Raw genomic sequence first — 18,384 nt, forward strand, 5'->3', positions numbered from 1 at the left:
CCTCCAAGAACCATGCCCACATTTTCTTACTGCTTACTTGGGGGGTCTACGACAGCCCTTAGCTGTGTTTGCATAGCTGAGACCAAGAAAACTGACAACTCAGGCAGGAAAGACCTATTTGGCTTGTGGTTTTAACGGAACCCATTTATGATTTCTTGGCTCTGTATGTTTGAGCCAAACATTGTAGTAATAGTAACACATAGCAGATAATAGCTGTTCACATTAAGTGGGAACAGACAGTAACAAGAAATGGCCCAGTAGTCATTAGAAAATACCAGAGATTTCTCTTGTGTCTCTTTCCAAATGCAATCCCTTGCCCTTCCAGAGTGCCTACTCCATGAAGCTGAAATGTCTTTGCCATAATTGGGAATGTCCAATAAGGACTCTGATGAACCCTGACACACACACACACACACAAGTGGAGGGGGGAAAGGGAGGGAGAGAGGAAGAGGGAGAAGGAGTTATATGGAGAAGCTCATTCCATTAAAACCAACAGTCAAGTTGGGGGTGTTGCTAGTTCACCTGAGTAGCAAGCATAAAACTCTGGGCTCCATCCTCAACACTGGGAGATGGAGCTATAGTTCAGAAATTTAAGATCACCTTCAGCTGTGATGAGTTTGAGGTCAGCCGGGGCTACATGAGACCTTGTCAAAAACAAATGAACAAATGTATGATAAGCCCTTTCCTGTGGAAAAAGAATAAAACCATATCACAGGGAAACGTCTGCATAAATCTGAAGTAATCAGAGCCTTCAGAGGAGAGAACAGGCTCCTACTGGTGATGCTGTGAGGTGGGCTACTGAGGCCCTTCCCTACTGGCTCACACTCCCATTGAGGATTATCACCATTAATCCCGCACACTTGCCCATGAGGCTGACACTTGTATTCTCTTGACAAGGTAATGCAGCTGTGAAGGGGCATGCTAGGGCTCAAGAAGAACAGACAGGCTCCTCCGTGCAGCCCCTTACCTCAGAACAGGAGGACAGGCAGAATGAGCCTGGAGGTGTGGCCATCTGCATGTTTACAAAAGCTCTGGAATGGTAGGGAATCTCACTTTCCCTTTCCACCAACCTGGTAAGATGAGCCTTGTAAGGTGTTGGACAAAATACTGTCAAGTACTATAAGTTTCAAGAATCCTCAGTTTGTAAAACTGTGGCCTGGAGATTTGAGGGTTTTCTCCTGTTCCTTTCCTAATCCTACCTCTAGCTCTTCTAAATTTTGCTACTTTCTGTGAGGTCACAAACATTTGTCCGTGTCACGTATATGTAAGAATACCAATAACAACGTCCCAACAGAACCCACAGGGAGAACAGAAGAAACATTCAACAATGTGAGAAATTGTCATTTCCCCGCTTTTTAATAGCAACAGCTTCTGAAGTATGCAGTAACATAAACTTGGAACTGCCAGGTCACAGCAACAGATGACATTACCTCTGAGGTTTCTCTCAAGGGTTCTGGGTTTGTCCCATGTGAGGGCTGGGCGAGTGTTATTTGCTAAAGGAGACTAAAACACTAAAAACCAGAATAACATGAGGGGCAGGTCTTCACGCCAATTGTTTCTGTCTCAAATGCCAACCCTGTTCCTGTAGGTAAACATGGGTTCAAGTCCAATGCTTCCACTTTAAGAGCTGAAAACTAAACTACGGGAAAATGAAGAATTTTTGTATGGCCACTCAGCTATCAGTGACAGCCTACATTTGCACCAAAGACTTCCCTCTAAGACTTCTAAGTTTTATGGAAAGGTCCATAGATTCACATTGAATTTCGTTCCAATGCTAGGACTTAATTAGCTTTTATTGCTTTCATTCTCTCACAGAATTGGCAGTGGAATGTTCCAGATGTCACATAAAATGTGATGATAGCATAAGGAAATGTGTCAGCATTTAGACACTGGTAACCAGACCAATTTACAGTTGTCAATAATTGATAGTTTGGAATCAGTCTGCGTAAAATAGTGCAAGGGGCTGAAGGAGATACACTGTGACTAAATGCTAAGGACTCCCTGCTGTGTTTCTGGATTCAAGGAGATTCATTGTAACTAAATGCTAAGGACTCACTGCTGAGCTTTGAGATTCTGCCTGGCAGCTGGCATCTGAGACTGTCCTCAAGTTTCAGTTTATCATCGAAGAGGATACGCAACTAAGCCAACTTCAAAAATATTTCCTTTTGCCAATTTTAAATTCATATGCAGCCAGTTTTTCTTCACAAAGTGTATTCAAAATAACTGCAGGTGCTGGATGCTGCCCCACAGAGGAAAAGCCTAGCTGCCTCCCAGCCGGATATTTATGAGATTTGCAAAGTTGTGAAACAATGCCAATCTTATTTTTCCATCATCTTTGATTTGCATATTTAATGTTACGAAAATGAATTATTTATGTGTATATGCAATGAATTTGTTAGTATAGATTAATAAGTACATTTTTAAAATTAGCTCTTAGCATAATAAATATCAAAGGAAATAATAATCCTCAAAACTTTCAAACTCTTTAAGGATCGAAGAACCCTGAGAAGAAAGTGCTTCAGAACTTTCCACTCCATATGATACGTACATGACCAAGAGTGATTTTTCTTGCATAATCAGGAAACTACTTTGAAAATTCTCCCTCAGGGTAAAGTTAAAGGATGATTAAAAAGGTTAGAGGGAGGAGGGATGGGGAAAATAATATAATTGTATTTTAATTAAAAAATTTTTTAAATTGAAAAAAAAGAAAAATTTTCCTCTGATAATTCCAATTCACAAATTAGCTCAAAACAAACAAACAAACACCTGGTTAAAGGAAGTCCCATTGTGTCTGTGGTAGGATGAGGTTCTGAGCAGGTTTACAGAGGCTTTAAGGATACTGTTGGTAGCACATCAATGGGGAACACAGACAAACTGCCTAAAATGGGGTGGGGAAGTCAGGAAACATCCACCCAGTGCCTGATTGTCAGTTTCTGTTCAGAATCAAACAGAAAAGTGAATCACACAGTGGGGAGGATGTGTGTCTCAAACAATAAGACAGAAAGCAAATGAGCGAGCAAGCGATCAAGCATTCTCGTACACTGCAGAATTCTACTTGATGGAATGAGTTTCACACCCATGCTCTGCAGCGGCCCACGAACACAGGCTCCTGATTTTTTATTACTTGCCTGGCTCCTGGGGTTGTCTATCGAGCCCTGGGATCCTTTGACGGTCTAAGAAGGGGTGGGAGCTGTAATTCATGAGAGGAAGACCATTGCACAGTCTCAGAGCAGTGCATACGACGAATCTGACACATGAACCTCAGGTTGGACTGAATCACCGGAGCTGGAGTTAGCTAGGTCCACCCTCCACGCACTAACCTTAAACATCTGTGTAGTAACCAAAGTGGTAACTTTAAGGCATTTGCCTTGGCTGTAAGTAGCTGATTAGCTACAGCTGTAGGTGACTGATTGACTGCATCTAATTGGTGATATTGGGGCAGTGGAGTTACCAGATTCCCAGCAGTGTCACTGGGATGGCCACGGGGTGCTGTCTACAGGGCCCCTCAATATCTGCCCTGCAGAGATCTGTTATCCGTGACTTTTAATATCCAGTCACCGTTTGCCAAGCTAGTTGAGTAGAGCCACTTCCTCAAGTGTCAGCTCTGGATCCCAAAACATCTGTCAGTGATAAGACGTTGTCATGGTGAACCACAACAAACCAAAGGTGACAGATCATGGGACTTGTTACTGTACGTCCTGGGGGATACACAGCCTTCAGCCTTTGCTTTCTTCACACAGAGCTTTTCAACACCACACCCTGGGCTGTCTCAAAAGCACTTTGCTTTTTGCTTTGCAGGTCCTCAAGCAGATGGCATTCAATGGCACTGTGTGGATCCTACATGAAACAGAACATTATTTGCCTAGATTTATTTGTTAATACCTGCCATTTTGTTCAAGCATATTCACAAAAGTTTTGGGAAATGAGAATTTTAGTACGTAGAATCTGGAGTTCATTGTTTCTTACTTTTGTCAGAAAGTAAGGTATCGATCGGGCAGGTATCAGGATAAAACTTCACTGAAATACCACGTTTGCACGAGGCTGAGGCATTGTATTAAAGCTGTTAGGGAGAAAGCGGTTAGAATTGATACTGGTGATGATAATGATGATGATGATAATTTTGTACTTCCAAAAAGGAAAAATAATAAATGTGTGTGTGTGTGTGTGTGTGTGTAGTGATCTGGACCAATGGTAGGACCTTAGGACTCTTTTATTCACATGCATGCCTTGTGTGCCTGTCACAGTCTTTTAGAGATCTCCTAATTCCTGACTGAGTTTTACAGACATCCGAGAATTCATCTACTTGTCCATCAGCAGGAGGCAGAGTTCCATTCTCTCCCTTTGAGTCTCACACTTGCCCAAAGGAATGTTGGAAGGGATGTACTGCCTAGCCTTTGGGGAAGAAGATATACTCTGAGAGCTTTTGGGCTAGTCCCAAGGTGTCCTTACCGAGAAAACATAGTGAGAAAAAAAAAAATGGAGACCCCCCCTCCCAAGACTCTACCCCAGGTACCTTTGACTTAATGGTATCCCTGCCACCATCAGACCAAGGGCATCTCAGAGAAGTCCCCACACAACTGAGTTAACCCAAGGTTCACAAGCAGAAGGAATAGTTGTTGTCATCCATGAGCCTCCTGGGTGTGGTCTGTGATACTGAGGTGGGTAACGGTAATGAGATACAGCTACAGGCAAGACCGGATGTCGGTACACAAGAATCTGGGCTGGACACGGCAGGGGTCAACAACCAGCCTTTAGGGCCACTGGCAGGCAAGTTTCTGGAGAATTCCTTAAGGAGAGAAGCTTGAAATGATGTGAAGTAACCCCACAAGGTGTCAGGAATTCCTGGGTCTGTACTGTTTCGGCAAAACAGGACCCAACCTCTAATGGCAAAGATGCTCTTTAGCCTTGAGCCCTGACTGTGGGTCCTCCAAACAGCCCTTCAGGAATGCACAAGCAATCTTCTTTCCTATAGCCTTCTGAGCAGTCTTGTTCAGGCTGCCAGATCCCACAAATAAAAAACATAAAAAACGTGCAATTAAATCTGAACTTGAGGTATAAACACTGAAGACTTTTAGAATAAGTACGCCTTGTACAATATTTGAGGAGTGTTTATAGTAAAAACACATCATTTATCTTAGGTCCAAGTTTCACTAGCCACTTGGAACCGACGTCTGACCTCACACTGCGTCAAGCCGAAATGTTAAGCTTTGAGGCTACGACTAATTCTCACAAGCATTTGTAAAAGGGGGGAAAAGGCAAAAACTTCAAAAAAAAAAAAAAAAAAAAAGAAGGAAAGAATAAAACATGTGACAGTTGCAGCCAAAACCAAAAAAAAAAAAAAAAAAAAAAAAAATCAGAGGCCTGTCTCATGTAAATATTATGTTAATTAAAACAGACGGATCATAAACAAAATAACTTCAGGGGGCTGGTTTCTGTTCCGCCTGGATTTCTTAATATAGTAACTCAGTTCCCATCCTGTTAGCGCCCTTTCCTTATCAAAAGTTGAACCGGGTGTAAGGAAGTTTAAATTCCCAGAGATTGGAGAGTGTTCTCTAAACACTTGCAACAGATGGTCTCTTGCCTGAAAAGCATCCTTCCTTTCGGGGAACAGAGGGATGAACTTGGCTATTTCAGGAAGATATGCTGCGATTCATTTTTAGACAACAGGTTTTCCACTCTGAGGAACACTCCTCCCGTCCTTCCCATTCTTCCCCTGAGTTTGCCACAGGGCACAGGTCTCTTTGCATACACCTTAGGTATTACAGGGGAACAAAGGGAAGGGAGCCTGGTCCGGTCTCCAGCATAGCTCCTCAATGCCTCAGAGAAAGGGAAATCACCTTACAGATTTGTGGAAGTAAGCATCATTTGAGGGGGCGTAACTGATAAAGTCAGATAATAGCAGAGAACTGAGGGAGAAAGAGGAGGAAGAGGAGAAGGAAGAGGGGAAAGAGTAGCAGGAGCAGAAAGAGCAGGAGGAGCAGAAAGAGGAAGAGAACAAGAAGAGGAGGAGGAGGAGGAAGAGGGAGAGAGGGAGAGGGAGAAGGAGGAGGAGAAGGAGAAGAAGGAGAAGAAGAAGAAGAGGAGGAGGAGGAGGAGAAGAAGGAGAAGGAGAAGAAGAAGGAGGAGGAGGAGGAGGAGGAAGGAGGAAGAAGGAGAAGAAGGAGGAGGAGGAGGAGAAGGAGAAGAAGAGGAGGAGGAGGAGGAGAAGAAGGAGAAGGAGAGGGAGAAGAAGAAGGAGGAGGAGGAGGAAGGAGGAAGAAGGAGAAGAAGGAGGAGGAGGAGGAGAAGGAGAAGAAGAAGAGGAGGAGGAGGAGGAGGAGAAGGAGGAGGAGGAGGAGGAGGAGGAGGAAGAGGAGAAGAAACACAACATGTTATTTCTGATCCTTCAGAGGTTCTGGTCCACTCAGCAGCACCCACACACAGTGCCTCAGGGCTCTCTGTTTTTAACCCCTCACAGCCCCTCAGTCCTGTGTTGCCTATTTCTTTATACTTTTACCTTTAAACAGAACTGTCTGTTTTGCAGAATGACTCCTCCAATGTTTCCACATAATTAATCAGGCCGTTATACATTTAGGCATCAATAATAATTAGAAGGTAGGCTTACTAGAAACATTCCGGGGCCCTTCAAGGTAATCAGCCAGTGTTCTCCATGTGAAACCACTCTTGATGTGACCATGTTGTTTTCTGCCTCTCATCAGAAAATCTTAACTGGAGCCACGTGGTCTAAACTCTTGTCACACCCTTAGAGTATCATTTTAAAGTAAAAATGGATTTCCCAGCTTTCTCAGCATAGATGAGATGCAGGAGGTCTGTATGGACAGACTGAGGAAGGGAAAGGGCAGGAGCCATTTCTGTAAGCTGACCATTGAGGACAACGAGTCCAAGATAATCACATAATCCATTTATAACTGCCCAAGCTCTCACCTCCAAATATACCCCTTATTTACAAAGAGCCACTTCTGTGTAAAAGTGGGCTCTTGTCCACGTGACCAGAGTCACAGTCTGGGGTTCCACATCTTGTTTCTCATAACCCCACAAAGAACAGTTCATACAAGTATTATTCTCAGGGTTTTAATATATGATCAAATGTGTATGTGTACACACACACACACACACACACACACACACACACACACACGAGCTCTGAACACAATTTTCTCGAACTTTGTTATAGGCTATATTGTAAAGTAGCTTGCCACTCGGTTTCTGTCCAGAGCATCCTAGTTGTCTCGGTTTTAAAAAAAAAAAAATCCAGACTGAAGTGGCTTGTCAGAGTGACCTTGCCCAGGTCAGACCACATGTGGAGAAAAGCTTCAGGCCCCACACCGTGAGAGGCATCTATAAATGGAATTATTTACAGAAGAATGTATAGGCTGCTAAAGAATTCAAAGCCAAGTCATAAGAACAGCTTCCATAGCCCCTTCAGTCCAGGCCTAGCCCAAGCCCTTGAGGAGCACTCCGCTCTCTCCCTTCTGGGACTGAGGACAAGGGCAGGGCTTCCTGTCACAGGCAGATGCCAGGGCTTTGGAGTCCACTCAAGAGAGGCAGAAGGTCTTATGGGAGGACCTGTATTCTTCCATAGGCTGTCTCCCTGCCCTGTCAGCCCTGCAGGCTGCCATGGGAGTGCTCTCCCCTCTAGAACTCCCACCAACCTTCTTCATGTGCCCACACTTAGGAGGGAGCCCCAAGTCTTGTGCTTCCCTGGTGACTTTCACACTCAATGACCCAAACTATTGGTTACAGAGGAGCAATGTTAGGACACTCCTTATAACTAATGTTTGCAGAGAAGTTGGTTGTATTTCGATGTCCGTCAAGAGAGCAGAACAGACCAGCTGGCTGGAAGGAACTCCCTTTCAAACCCAAGATCACATGAAGTTCAGTAAAGATCAAATTTAACCCAAATAGTTTCCGAATTCATTGTGGGATTCAAAGGAGTATTTTTTTCCCCATTATTAGCAAGGAGAAGCCAATTTGGTTTCCTCCTCTGTTGCTAGTATTCCTGGAGTTTGCACGGGATCATATGGAACAAGAAAACTATGCAAAGGTAGAAGCTCAGTGCAGCTTGCTTTAAATCCTTTTCTAGTAATTAAGCAAGAAGTTGTATTCCATGGACACACGGATGTGGAAGAGAGGGAGAGGATTGCATCTAAAAAACAAACCACTGAAGATTATTGTCAAAATAATTTTCCATTTTATTTAACAGGATGACTTTACTGTACACATTTGTTTAATGAACAGTATAAAATATTTATTTCCATGTTCATTTTAGTTTAACTTTTAGTAATCTGGACATGAATGGTGAACTTGCTTTACTGAAGAACATGACTACTTAGCTGAATCAGTGTGTCCCGGTATCAACTAATTTCCCGGTGAGAGCTAGCATCAATCTCCCCACCGTAACTAGGTCAGGATCTCACAAACACCCATGTGCATGTGTGGCAGACATGGACTGGTTCTTGTACAGATGGTCGTTCTGCACGGGTGTTTATGAATAGATATGTTTCCACATGTGCTGGTATTATAAAGTGCTAGCTCCCATCCTTCTGCTCAACGTGGAAAATCAAATGTCTTTGGGAACAAGAAAACACACACAGTAAACCAGTGTTTTTTTTCCTACCACACATGCTCTATAGAAGGTTAAGTGGATGGGAGTGGGGCTCAGGGACGGAAGGGGACCTGAACTGCACTGCAAAGAGGTGACCAGAGATTTTGCCTACACATTTCTGCACTTTATGAATTTGGGGAAAATTGATATATAAAGTTCTTCACATGAACATATTTTTCACTGGAAGAATATATAAAGGATAAGACTCTGGTAACCATTTTTAAAAAGCATTCCATCATTAAATTCCCAGACTAACACTTTTCCACTGGAAAGGGTGGGGTGCTGAAAGGGCCACTCTGAGGAGCCACTACATTGACTTTTTGGTACAATTGTTTGTCTGGATTGGAGGATTAGGGAGTTGAGTATTTTCAGAAAGAGACCCCTTCTTGTGTGGGGGGAGTTGTTGAATTAAATCACACTTACATTAATGGAGTAGCAATCACATTCACTTATGACTGACAGTTTCCCTCTCACGATAAAGTGAACCGTGGTGACTTAGGGGATGCCATGTCAGTGATTGACAAAATGCCTTGGAAACATTTGTACTTCAGGTAAACTCTGCTATTTACAAATCAGCAGATACAGGGAGGGGCTCACAGTTTGCCCACAAGACACAAATACACAAAGCCATGGCCGGATCCCTTAAAATAGCAGGACAGTTTGATGCTAAAAGCAGAGGAGGACATATAGGTGTAAATTCTAAGTGAGCTACACTCCTGGAAAGGGTACACTGTGAGCTGCAGAAAAAGGCTAGTTTATTCAAGAGGGAGTCACACACATAAAAATAAAATATTTAATATTCTACACTATATTACAAAAATAAATATATTCATCAATAAATAGTAAGAAGCCTAGAAACTTTTACATGACCTGCAGATGGAGGTGGGGTGCTGCTGCCAAGTAACCCTACGGAGGTGTCCCTCGAGAATCATTAGATTTGCTAGCTTTTCCATCAAAGCATAAAAAAGAAAAAGAAAACAAGACCTGTATGGGCAAGCCATAGTGGAAGAACTGTCACTGAAGAAGTATATCGGTCACATTTCCATTTCCTGAGAACCTACCCATTCTGTGGCTGCAGGTTAAGTCGGGGAGTGGAAGGGCAGCCAGCAGGTGCTGGGAGAAGGGAGAATGCTTCTATTTATGGAGTTTGCCACTCCACTTTCTGATAAGGAAGCAAATTCATAACAATAATGAAAACAGCAACACTTGAATATCCGACATGTGGTTTATCTGCACACCTTTCTACAAGACCATCATGAAAGAACTGCTTACATTCGCGCTGTGGTAATGGAGCAGCATGTGGGGTAAGCAGACAGCCTCAACTCTCACCTCCCTTCAGTAGCTCAGCAAAGTCTCTCCAGGAGCTGCCCGGGCAGCAGCAGTGGGTGTGTCAGGATACAAGAGCTGACACCTCTAGTATCAGTGGTATTCTGTGGCCAGAAATCCTGCAGCTCTGAGGACCTGGTTGTCTTGTTTTCCTGGAGTTTGCAAGCCATTTGGCATCGCATGACACATCTAAACTATTGATATTACAAAGCTGAGCTGTGACTAGAACTTAGAATAAACTATTCCTGCTAAGCTGAAATTTTATTATTACATCTGTGATGGTGTCCTTGAGAAAGGATCCGTAGTACCGTGCAGTATGAATGTGTGTGTGTACCATGGAGTATGAAGGCTGTACCATTCCCTCGGGGTTGCTGGCATGGCTAACCATTGCCAGCCATGCATGTGCAGATTCCTGCATGCACTCAAACACGTGGTGTCAGAATGAGGCTAACACGGATGCTTCTTAGTGGAATAGTCATCTCAGACAACATAACGGCCCTCGCTGTGTTCTCATTGATGATCAAAATACTCCACTTCCAGGCCAACAGCTTCTCTGAGAATGTGTATTTTGACTGACTAGATATATAGAATTAAAGTCCCAATTCGAGAAATACCTGTCCATGACAGAACAATCTGAATAGCCCAAAGTTTATGGAAAGAAAGCTGATAGCTAGCCTGGCATTAATATATATATAACCAATAGGGTAGGATTGGGCAACATATTGAGGCCATATTCCTGCTTTATTTCTGCTTCTTGTGTGAGTCACTGTGTCACCTGTCTGCTGATGCTATGGTGACTCAGGATCTGCCTGCTCTAGCTCCTAAGAGCCGAGGATCTTAAGAACCAATAGGGCTAGCACCAGGGTCTCAGTGTGCTTACAACCTACTGGATGATGGACAAGGATTTCAAATGGAAAAGAGGGCAGCGAGAAAATAATGGGGATGTTAGCAGATTTCTTCCAAGATCAAAACTGATTTCAAAGTCCAAGCCCAAATGTTTGAGCCATCTACCTACGTTTCTACTAATTCATGGGCTTGAGTATATTTGCTTGGATTCAGGTCTTCTGCATTCTTCGTGACAAAGGCAGCACAAAGTTACATAACTCAAATCAGATCAAGTTAAATTTCCAAAGTAAGTCTAGAAGTCAGATTGCTAGCTGACTTCACACTGAGGAAAAATGTTTTCAGGTACCTCTGTCGTATCAAGTCTGGTGCCTCCTCCTGGCCCACATCGTGGGTAAGGAAGGAGAAAAAGACAAGAAGACAAGAGGCATGATGGGAAGAAAATTAAACAAAAGGAAGAGGACAGAGGAAAAGGCAGAGGAGGCCAGCTAAGGAAGGAAATCATAAAGTGAGAAATATTTTCAAACAGCTTCCTTCTCGAGTCTTCTTAGCCTAGGATCTTTTTATTTTGTCCAAAAAGATGTAATGATTCCATTAGAATTGTGACGGCTTTACCACCACACCTGAGGACATCTGCACCCTCCTTTCCCCCACCTCCATAACCCTTTGTAGTACTAAGGACTGGCACATGGGGCCTTGCGTCCTGTTGACTAAGGGAACAACAGCCCTTAAAGACCCTCTCCCCCCATCTTACTGACCTCAGGAGTACATGGCTCAGGGCCCGTACTTTGCAAGGGTATCTCTGGAACCATTGCTTATCAAGGCATTTTGTTTTGTCTATTTGACAACCCCATTCACATCTTGAACCTGCAGCGGGTTCATCAAGCCTGCTGCTCTGAGCCATGGCAGATACAATGGAAAAGAACTACATTTATATTCCCAGAACATTTGGAAAATTATACTTTGCTAGATGGTTAAACTCCCGATATGAACTTTCTTGGCCTAAATTCCATACCCTATAATACATACATACTGGAGGAAGCCACTCACATGTACGAACAGAGTCTGCTTCTGTTGAGCAAAAAAGATTTTCCTAAGTTCACGTGCACCTGCATGAGCGTGCAAAAATATCTGTGTGTTGATGCTATTTCCTGTTGGGCTGGCTCATTCCAAGCTGACAGAAAGGGCAAGTGGTTCGGGCCTGTGTTTTGTGGTTAGAGATGGTATCATTGGGTAAAGAGAGTCCAAAGAAGATAATTGGGTGGGGCTGGATTGCACAGCAAAATACAAATTTCCTACAGTGCACTGACCTGCCCGGTTCCCTAAGGTGGCAACCTCTGTTATCTGTACACCTTCATTAAATAGTCTCATTAAATAGAACACAAAATATACACATTCGCAGTTATTAAATAAGCCACGAGGCGCCTCTCTTCTCCTATCTACAGCCACATTCAGAAACAGCCATTCCTTCATACTTAAACTTGTAGGTGACAACACCTTTATCTAAATAGAGGATGGAAATGGGATCCAGCTTTGTGGGCACGCAGCAGGCTTTGGAAGCTTTCTGGGAATTCTTGAGGTGGACCAAGGCCTGGATAATTGCGTGTTTCGTAGGCGTGAGGTGCTCCGCCAGAGGGTAGTTACACACGCCGCGGCATTCGTAGGCCTCGTACCCAGGAGGAGCAATGATCCAGGAGTCCCAGCCAATCTCCTTGAAGTCGATATACAGTGGAGTCTTCTTGCAGTAGTTGCCCTTGGCATTCCTCCTGATCCGAGCGGTGGAGTCATCGATCATGTTTGACCTCATCTGCAGCAGAGCCTCTTCATCGGGCCCGCCGAAGAGACCGTCAGTGACCAGGTCCAGGCCCTGCTCGTGGGAGATCAATTCATTCAGTTCTTCTTTCTGCTCCTTGTCGTTGCTCTGGTCGTCAGAAAACACAACAAGCAGAGGATCGTGCTTATTCTGGGCGCTCACATCTATTTCCAGTTGTCCCCTTCCCGTGTCCTCAGTGTGGCTTTGTCTGCTTTCGATGTGGATCTCCAGCTGATGGGTTGATGGGCCTGACTTTTGCCAACGTCTGGTGGCATCTGTGATGTCAAATGTCTCCCACTCACTGTTGGTTCCGTAGATCTCTGTTGATACTAAGACCAGCATGCTCCTCTGGTCCTCGCTACCATCTGCACTCTCTAGTACCTCAAAAATGGTAATTTTGCGGTCCACACCGTCATACATCATGCGGTCTCTCTGCACCAGCGTATACAGCCTCAGTTCAGCCATGACGACCTCTTCGTGGTGAGGGATGGACACATTGAAGAGGAGAGGATATTTCCGGAGCCCATTAAAACTGACTGGTTGAGAAAACAGATCTAAAAAAGAAAGATACTTATGAGAAAACGGGATTGCAGTATGCTTCATAATAAAGCAGTCGCTTATTTAAATAGTAAAAGGAAATAAACTTGCCTCCATGTGATGGTTTGTATATGCTCGGCCCAGGGAGTGGCACAATTAGAGGGTGTGGCCTTGTTGGAGTAGGTGTGTCACTGTGACACTGAGACCCTCATACTAGCTGCCTGGGAGTCAGTATTCTGCTAACATCCTTCAGAGGAAGATGTAGAGCTCTCAGTGACTCCTGCACCATGCCTCCATATCTGCCTGGATGTGGCCATGCTCCTGCCTTGACAATAATGGACTGACCCTCTGAACCTGTAAGCCCAAACTAAATGTTGTCCTTATAAGAGCTGCCTTGGTCATGGTGTCTGTTCACAGCAGGAAAACCGTCACTAAGACACCAGATGAGCTGCCACACAGGGACAGGACTGGAAGGAATCTTGGAGCTGTGGACAAGCCCTCTGCTTTTCCAGCCAGTAACAAGCCATGAAATGGATCATGGAGATTGTTCTCTCAAACTATTCATGATTAAAGACTTCACAGCTTATTTTTGTAACAGGTGGTGAACTCCATGAAGTTGGCTGGACTTTGGTCTTCACAGATCTCCACAGACCAGGGGTTGTTAAACTTTGACCCACAGGCCAAACTGGGACTGTCACACGCTTTGGAAAGAAAACTCCGCCAGAGCCCAGTCCTGCTCTGGTATGACTTCAGTGTCTCTGGCTCACTTTACCCAGCAGAAGCAGACTTAGATATGAGCTCTCTGACTTTTAGAGAGGAAGTTTGCTGACCCTTCCCCTACATAACAAAGTTTAGCAAGGTCAACAGAACAACGAGACGGAGTCTTAGTGATTGGTTCTGGGGTGTGTAGTCCTCTCTGAGAATGAGAGAGAGAAAGTGAGTTTTAGGGTAGACACGTTACCTTAGTGACATTCACTAGCAGGCAGTGTGCAATTCAGCACACACAAACCACCTGAGATCTTCACACAATAGCTTGTTAAAGGTCCTTTATACCAGAACCATATCTTCAAATACTTCTATATTGACTTTTTGTTTTTAAAACAAGATCTCACTGCGTGGCCTTGGCTAGTCTGTAATTCACTATGTAGAGCAGTGCTGGCCTCGAACTTGCAAACCAATCCTTTAGCTTCTGTTTCCTGGGAGACATTGCAGGCATGTGTCCCCATGCCTGGCCTGATACTAACATTTTAACTGACGTGAGGATTTTGCAGAAAAACCCAAAGCTCCTGTGCAATGTGCTCCAGGTCGTTTACCTTTACAAGCACTGATGCGTTTGACATCAGAGTATTTGAGGGTTGTGACACCAACGATGCCTGAGACCTGCAATGGAGCGTCCTCTGTCGTCCTCGGCAGCCTTTTCCTAACTGTACTTCCAACTCGTGACCTCAGTGGTCTCTGATCCATGTTGTGCTTGACATCTTTCTTCAGCTGATTACTTTATACCCCACTCTCAAGAGAGCTGAAGGGTTTGCCCTTAAGCTGACAGTCATATGGGCTTTTAAACTTACATAGATAAAATATGTAGTTATTTTACATAGTTCATAGCTTCCTCTGGGTGCTAACTAGAAGTATGCTCACAGTGCTGCTGGGGTTACTGGCTTATGGGATCGCTCTAACTTCACAGGTGTGGTCAGGGCAACTGGAACCACTACTTAACATCCTAATCAAGCCATGGCTCCTGTCCATTTCCCACAGTATCCTGAATGCCACAGCTGCTCAGGGGATATTTATTGATCAACTGAATGAATATTTCATCCCATTTGATTAGTAACTTTGCCACTTAAATAAAACCAAAAAACGCCATCTTTCTCTGAATGATGAACTTTGAGGACATTTTTTGATTCCTGAAAAGAAAGACATCTTGCTTCATTTCCAATCTCTACCTTTGGCCTCCCCCTTGAGACATTGATGCCTTCAAGTCTCTCTCTCTGAAAGTCTCTCTCCCATTACGCACTTGCTGTCATAAAAGTTCAAAAGTGGGAGAACAGGCTCATTACTCCGCCATGAGAGAGGCAGTTCCCCTCTGGAATGGAGGAAGCCTTGGGGGAAGTGGGCATGCTCACTGTCTTGGCTGAGGTGGGGGCTTCCGTGGATGTTTTCACTCAGAAGCATTTAAATGATACATGTTAAATATATGCATACATCTATATACCATCCTTCAGTGAAGATACACTTTTTAAAAAAATAAGCTCACATTCAGGAGGCTTGAACAGGAGGATTGCAAGTTCGAGCCCAACCTGGTCTACACAGTAAAATAGTGTCTCAAAATAAATTAATAGTTTACAATTAAAAAAAATTAAGTAGGAGTATTTCCAGGCCAACCTGGGCCACACGGTGAGTTCAAGGCCAGCTTAAAATAAGACAATAGAGCACAACACACACAAACAAGTCAAGCCTTAACTAACTAAAACTGCCCACAATTCTTTGCACAAGTGACAATAGATCATGGAGGAGTCACATTTCAGGGCAAGAAAAATAATGTCCTCGACAGATTTCACATGCCAGATGTTCTGTAAATTGTATGACTGTTACAATGACCCCCACAGTGCACACGTGGATCTACACTAGTTTTGCACCAGAAGAAATCAAACCACAGCATGCATATCTGACTTCCTGGACAATTATGGGGATAGAGCCAGGACAAGAACTGAAGTCACATTTTCCACCTTGCATGTGACACTAGTTCAAAGACAGATCAGGTCTGGAGTCCTCTGGGCCTTCACCTTCCAGAGCACAAACATAGAAGTTGAGCATGTGACTTCAGCCAGCAGGGAGAGCCTGCTGAGGGAACACAGGTCCTCTGCCATGTGAGGCTTCCTCTAGACTGGCAGAGTTGCAAGAAGTGAGTGGCTGCCTGTCTCCAAGTCTGATCCTTTCCCGTGGATCTCCAGCAATGGTAGACCAGGTTACATCCCCATCTTTATCACTTGCTCTTTCATGGATGAAGCACGAAACAAAAGTGGAATAATGCATTCCCACCGTGCCTGAGCTAGACCACATTCCTACCGTGCCTGAGCTAGACCATGGCTCAGAGGAGGAATCTGAGGCAGGCTCCTTAGGAGGTTGTTCTTTTTCTTCCAGACTTCCCTCCAAAGGAATCTGAAATTTCAGTTAGCTGTTTCTACCAGAAATGCTTTGCTAAATAGAAATGGCAGCCATAGGTTGAATTTTAATGGCAAATACTGTCTTGGTGTCTGAGGGACAAGCACTCAGTGTTCACTCCAGCACCTAGAACATTAAGTAGTTCATTGAATGTCACCATGGTTTGTCCAGCATTTTCTAACCATGAGCCCTCTCTTACCTATGGCCGCCTGTGATTCCCTCATCTGGGCCAAGCAGCTTCTGCTTTACAGGTGGAAGTGGGGGCTCCAATCACTTAGATTAGTTATTCACCACTCCCCAAAGCAGCTGGCTCTCAGCAGTCCATTTTGAGCCACTGCCTTCTGCTTCCAAGAGTGTCTGGCAAAAACTGCTCAAATCTCCTTTCTGCTCATCCGGTGACTATAAGAGCATAATTAGTAAATAAGAAAGAACCATTTTCTTTTATCCAGTCTCCACCATCAATGTTATGTTTTTCTGTGTATGATGCATAAGCCTAGGATTAGATTGATGGCTCACTTAAAGATCTGAGGGGAATAAATAATTTGAAAGATGTATATTGCTCTCCATGAGGACACAGCCACAATCAGCGGGACCTGCATACTTCCTGGAGTCTTATGATAAGCAATGCTTCATATGGGAACCTGGCTTAACCAACACAACACAAACACAGTTCTGTTCTGTCAGGACACTGACCAAATGAAGTCAGAAATGGAAACTCACCCAGAGCGGGAACAAACCATCATTTTGTAATCTAAAGAATAGTTGACTAAATCTCATCAACACCAGATGGAAACCAAGTCCTGTCTAGAAAGTGGCAGAAAAGATGAAACAACAGATCAACATTTATGGGTTTTTTTTGTTTTGTTTGTTTTTTGTTTTTGTTTTTGTTTTTTGATATGTGGTGTTCAGAGTAAAATGACATCAAGAACCTGATGAGCATTTTGTGAGCTTTCACCAGTAGATATTTTACGGCATCTTTTGGAGTTCCATGAGGATTGTGTGGTACACTCGCTGCACCATGTCTGAGCCGTGCTTTTCCACGAATGCACCCTCTCCCGCATCATCCCACATGGACACTTCCCTCATTTCTTCCCGAGAAAATGCAAAGCCAAAGTCTCATAGGTGTAAATGGCAGCCCGCCTACCTTCATTCTTGAAGCTCCGGATGATGTTGGCAGACGGCATGGAGGTCCGGTCTGTGGCGAATTTGTTGTAGAGCTCCAGCATGTACTCTGGGGGATCCACTCTGCCAGTGTCCTGCACAGGGATGTCCGACAGGTTCAGCGTCTTGAGAAACTCGTCCTTCATGCTTTGCAGCAGCGTGTTGAAGTCGATGCCGTCTTGCTCTGTGAAGATATCATCAAAGAAGGGCATGTCTTCTTCCAGAGGCGACTGCTCAAGGCCCATGATGGGGCTGCCAGAAGCCAAATGAGCCACCAGAAGGAAGACAGCACTCAGCGGCAGAACCAGGGAACCCATGACTCTGCTCAGCTCCCCTGTCCAACCTAGAAAGGCTTAACTCCCCTGGGCTGTGACTGGCAGTTTTATCTAGCGGAGTGTAAATGTCTTGTGTCACTGAACACGACACAACTATGGAAACTCTTCCTCAGCCTTCCCCTCCCCCTCCTCCCCCCTCCTCCCAACCTTCCCCCTCCCCCCACCAAAAGTCAGGTTGCAGTAATTGGATAGCAAAATCCCCTATAGGGCCTCCCTTATCTCCCCAGTGTAAACTTGTACACCAGATTTAATTTTTATCTTGCAACCCCTTTTTCTTTTAATGAGCATTTTGTAAACATTTCGACATTCTGACACTGGTGAGAGATAGGACAATTTTGTCTTTGCAAAGGCTCTGCTACTTTTCTTTCCATCTGACTTCCTTTGGTAGGAATGTCTGGATTCTGGGATTATGGGATTCAGTTTTGCACGTGTGTGTGCGCGACAGATGTTAAGAATCAACAGAATTCGTATTATTAGTGAAGCATGCTGGTTCAAGTGATGGGGGCTTACCTGTCCAAAGATGAACTAAATAGTCAATAGCTTCAAGTTAAGTAGACATCAATGACTCATAAACAAATTTTGAAGCATTTGTTTTTAGAAAA

The 18,384-nt window shown here is 44.1% G+C and overlaps 1 protein-coding gene across 1 annotated transcript; it reads right to left on the reverse strand.

The window, feature by feature from the left end:
- Window positions 1-12,209: 12,209 nt before the first annotated feature.
- On the reverse strand, window positions 12,210-17,764 carry BMP10 (bone morphogenetic protein 10; the record flags this gene model as incomplete). Its single annotated transcript, XM_080931866.1, has 2 exons — window positions 12,210-13,141; window positions 17,431-17,764. 2 exons carry the CDS (start codon window positions 17,762-17,764, stop codon window positions 12,210-12,212), a joined length of 1,266 nt encoding a protein of 421 aa, XP_080787992.1.
- Window positions 17,765-18,384: the final 620 nt, after the last annotated feature.

This window comes from Micromys minutus (genome assembly GCF_963924665.1).
Source record: "Micromys minutus genome assembly, chromosome: 18".
Taxonomy (NCBI): Eukaryota; Metazoa; Chordata; class Mammalia; order Rodentia; family Muridae; genus Micromys; species Micromys minutus.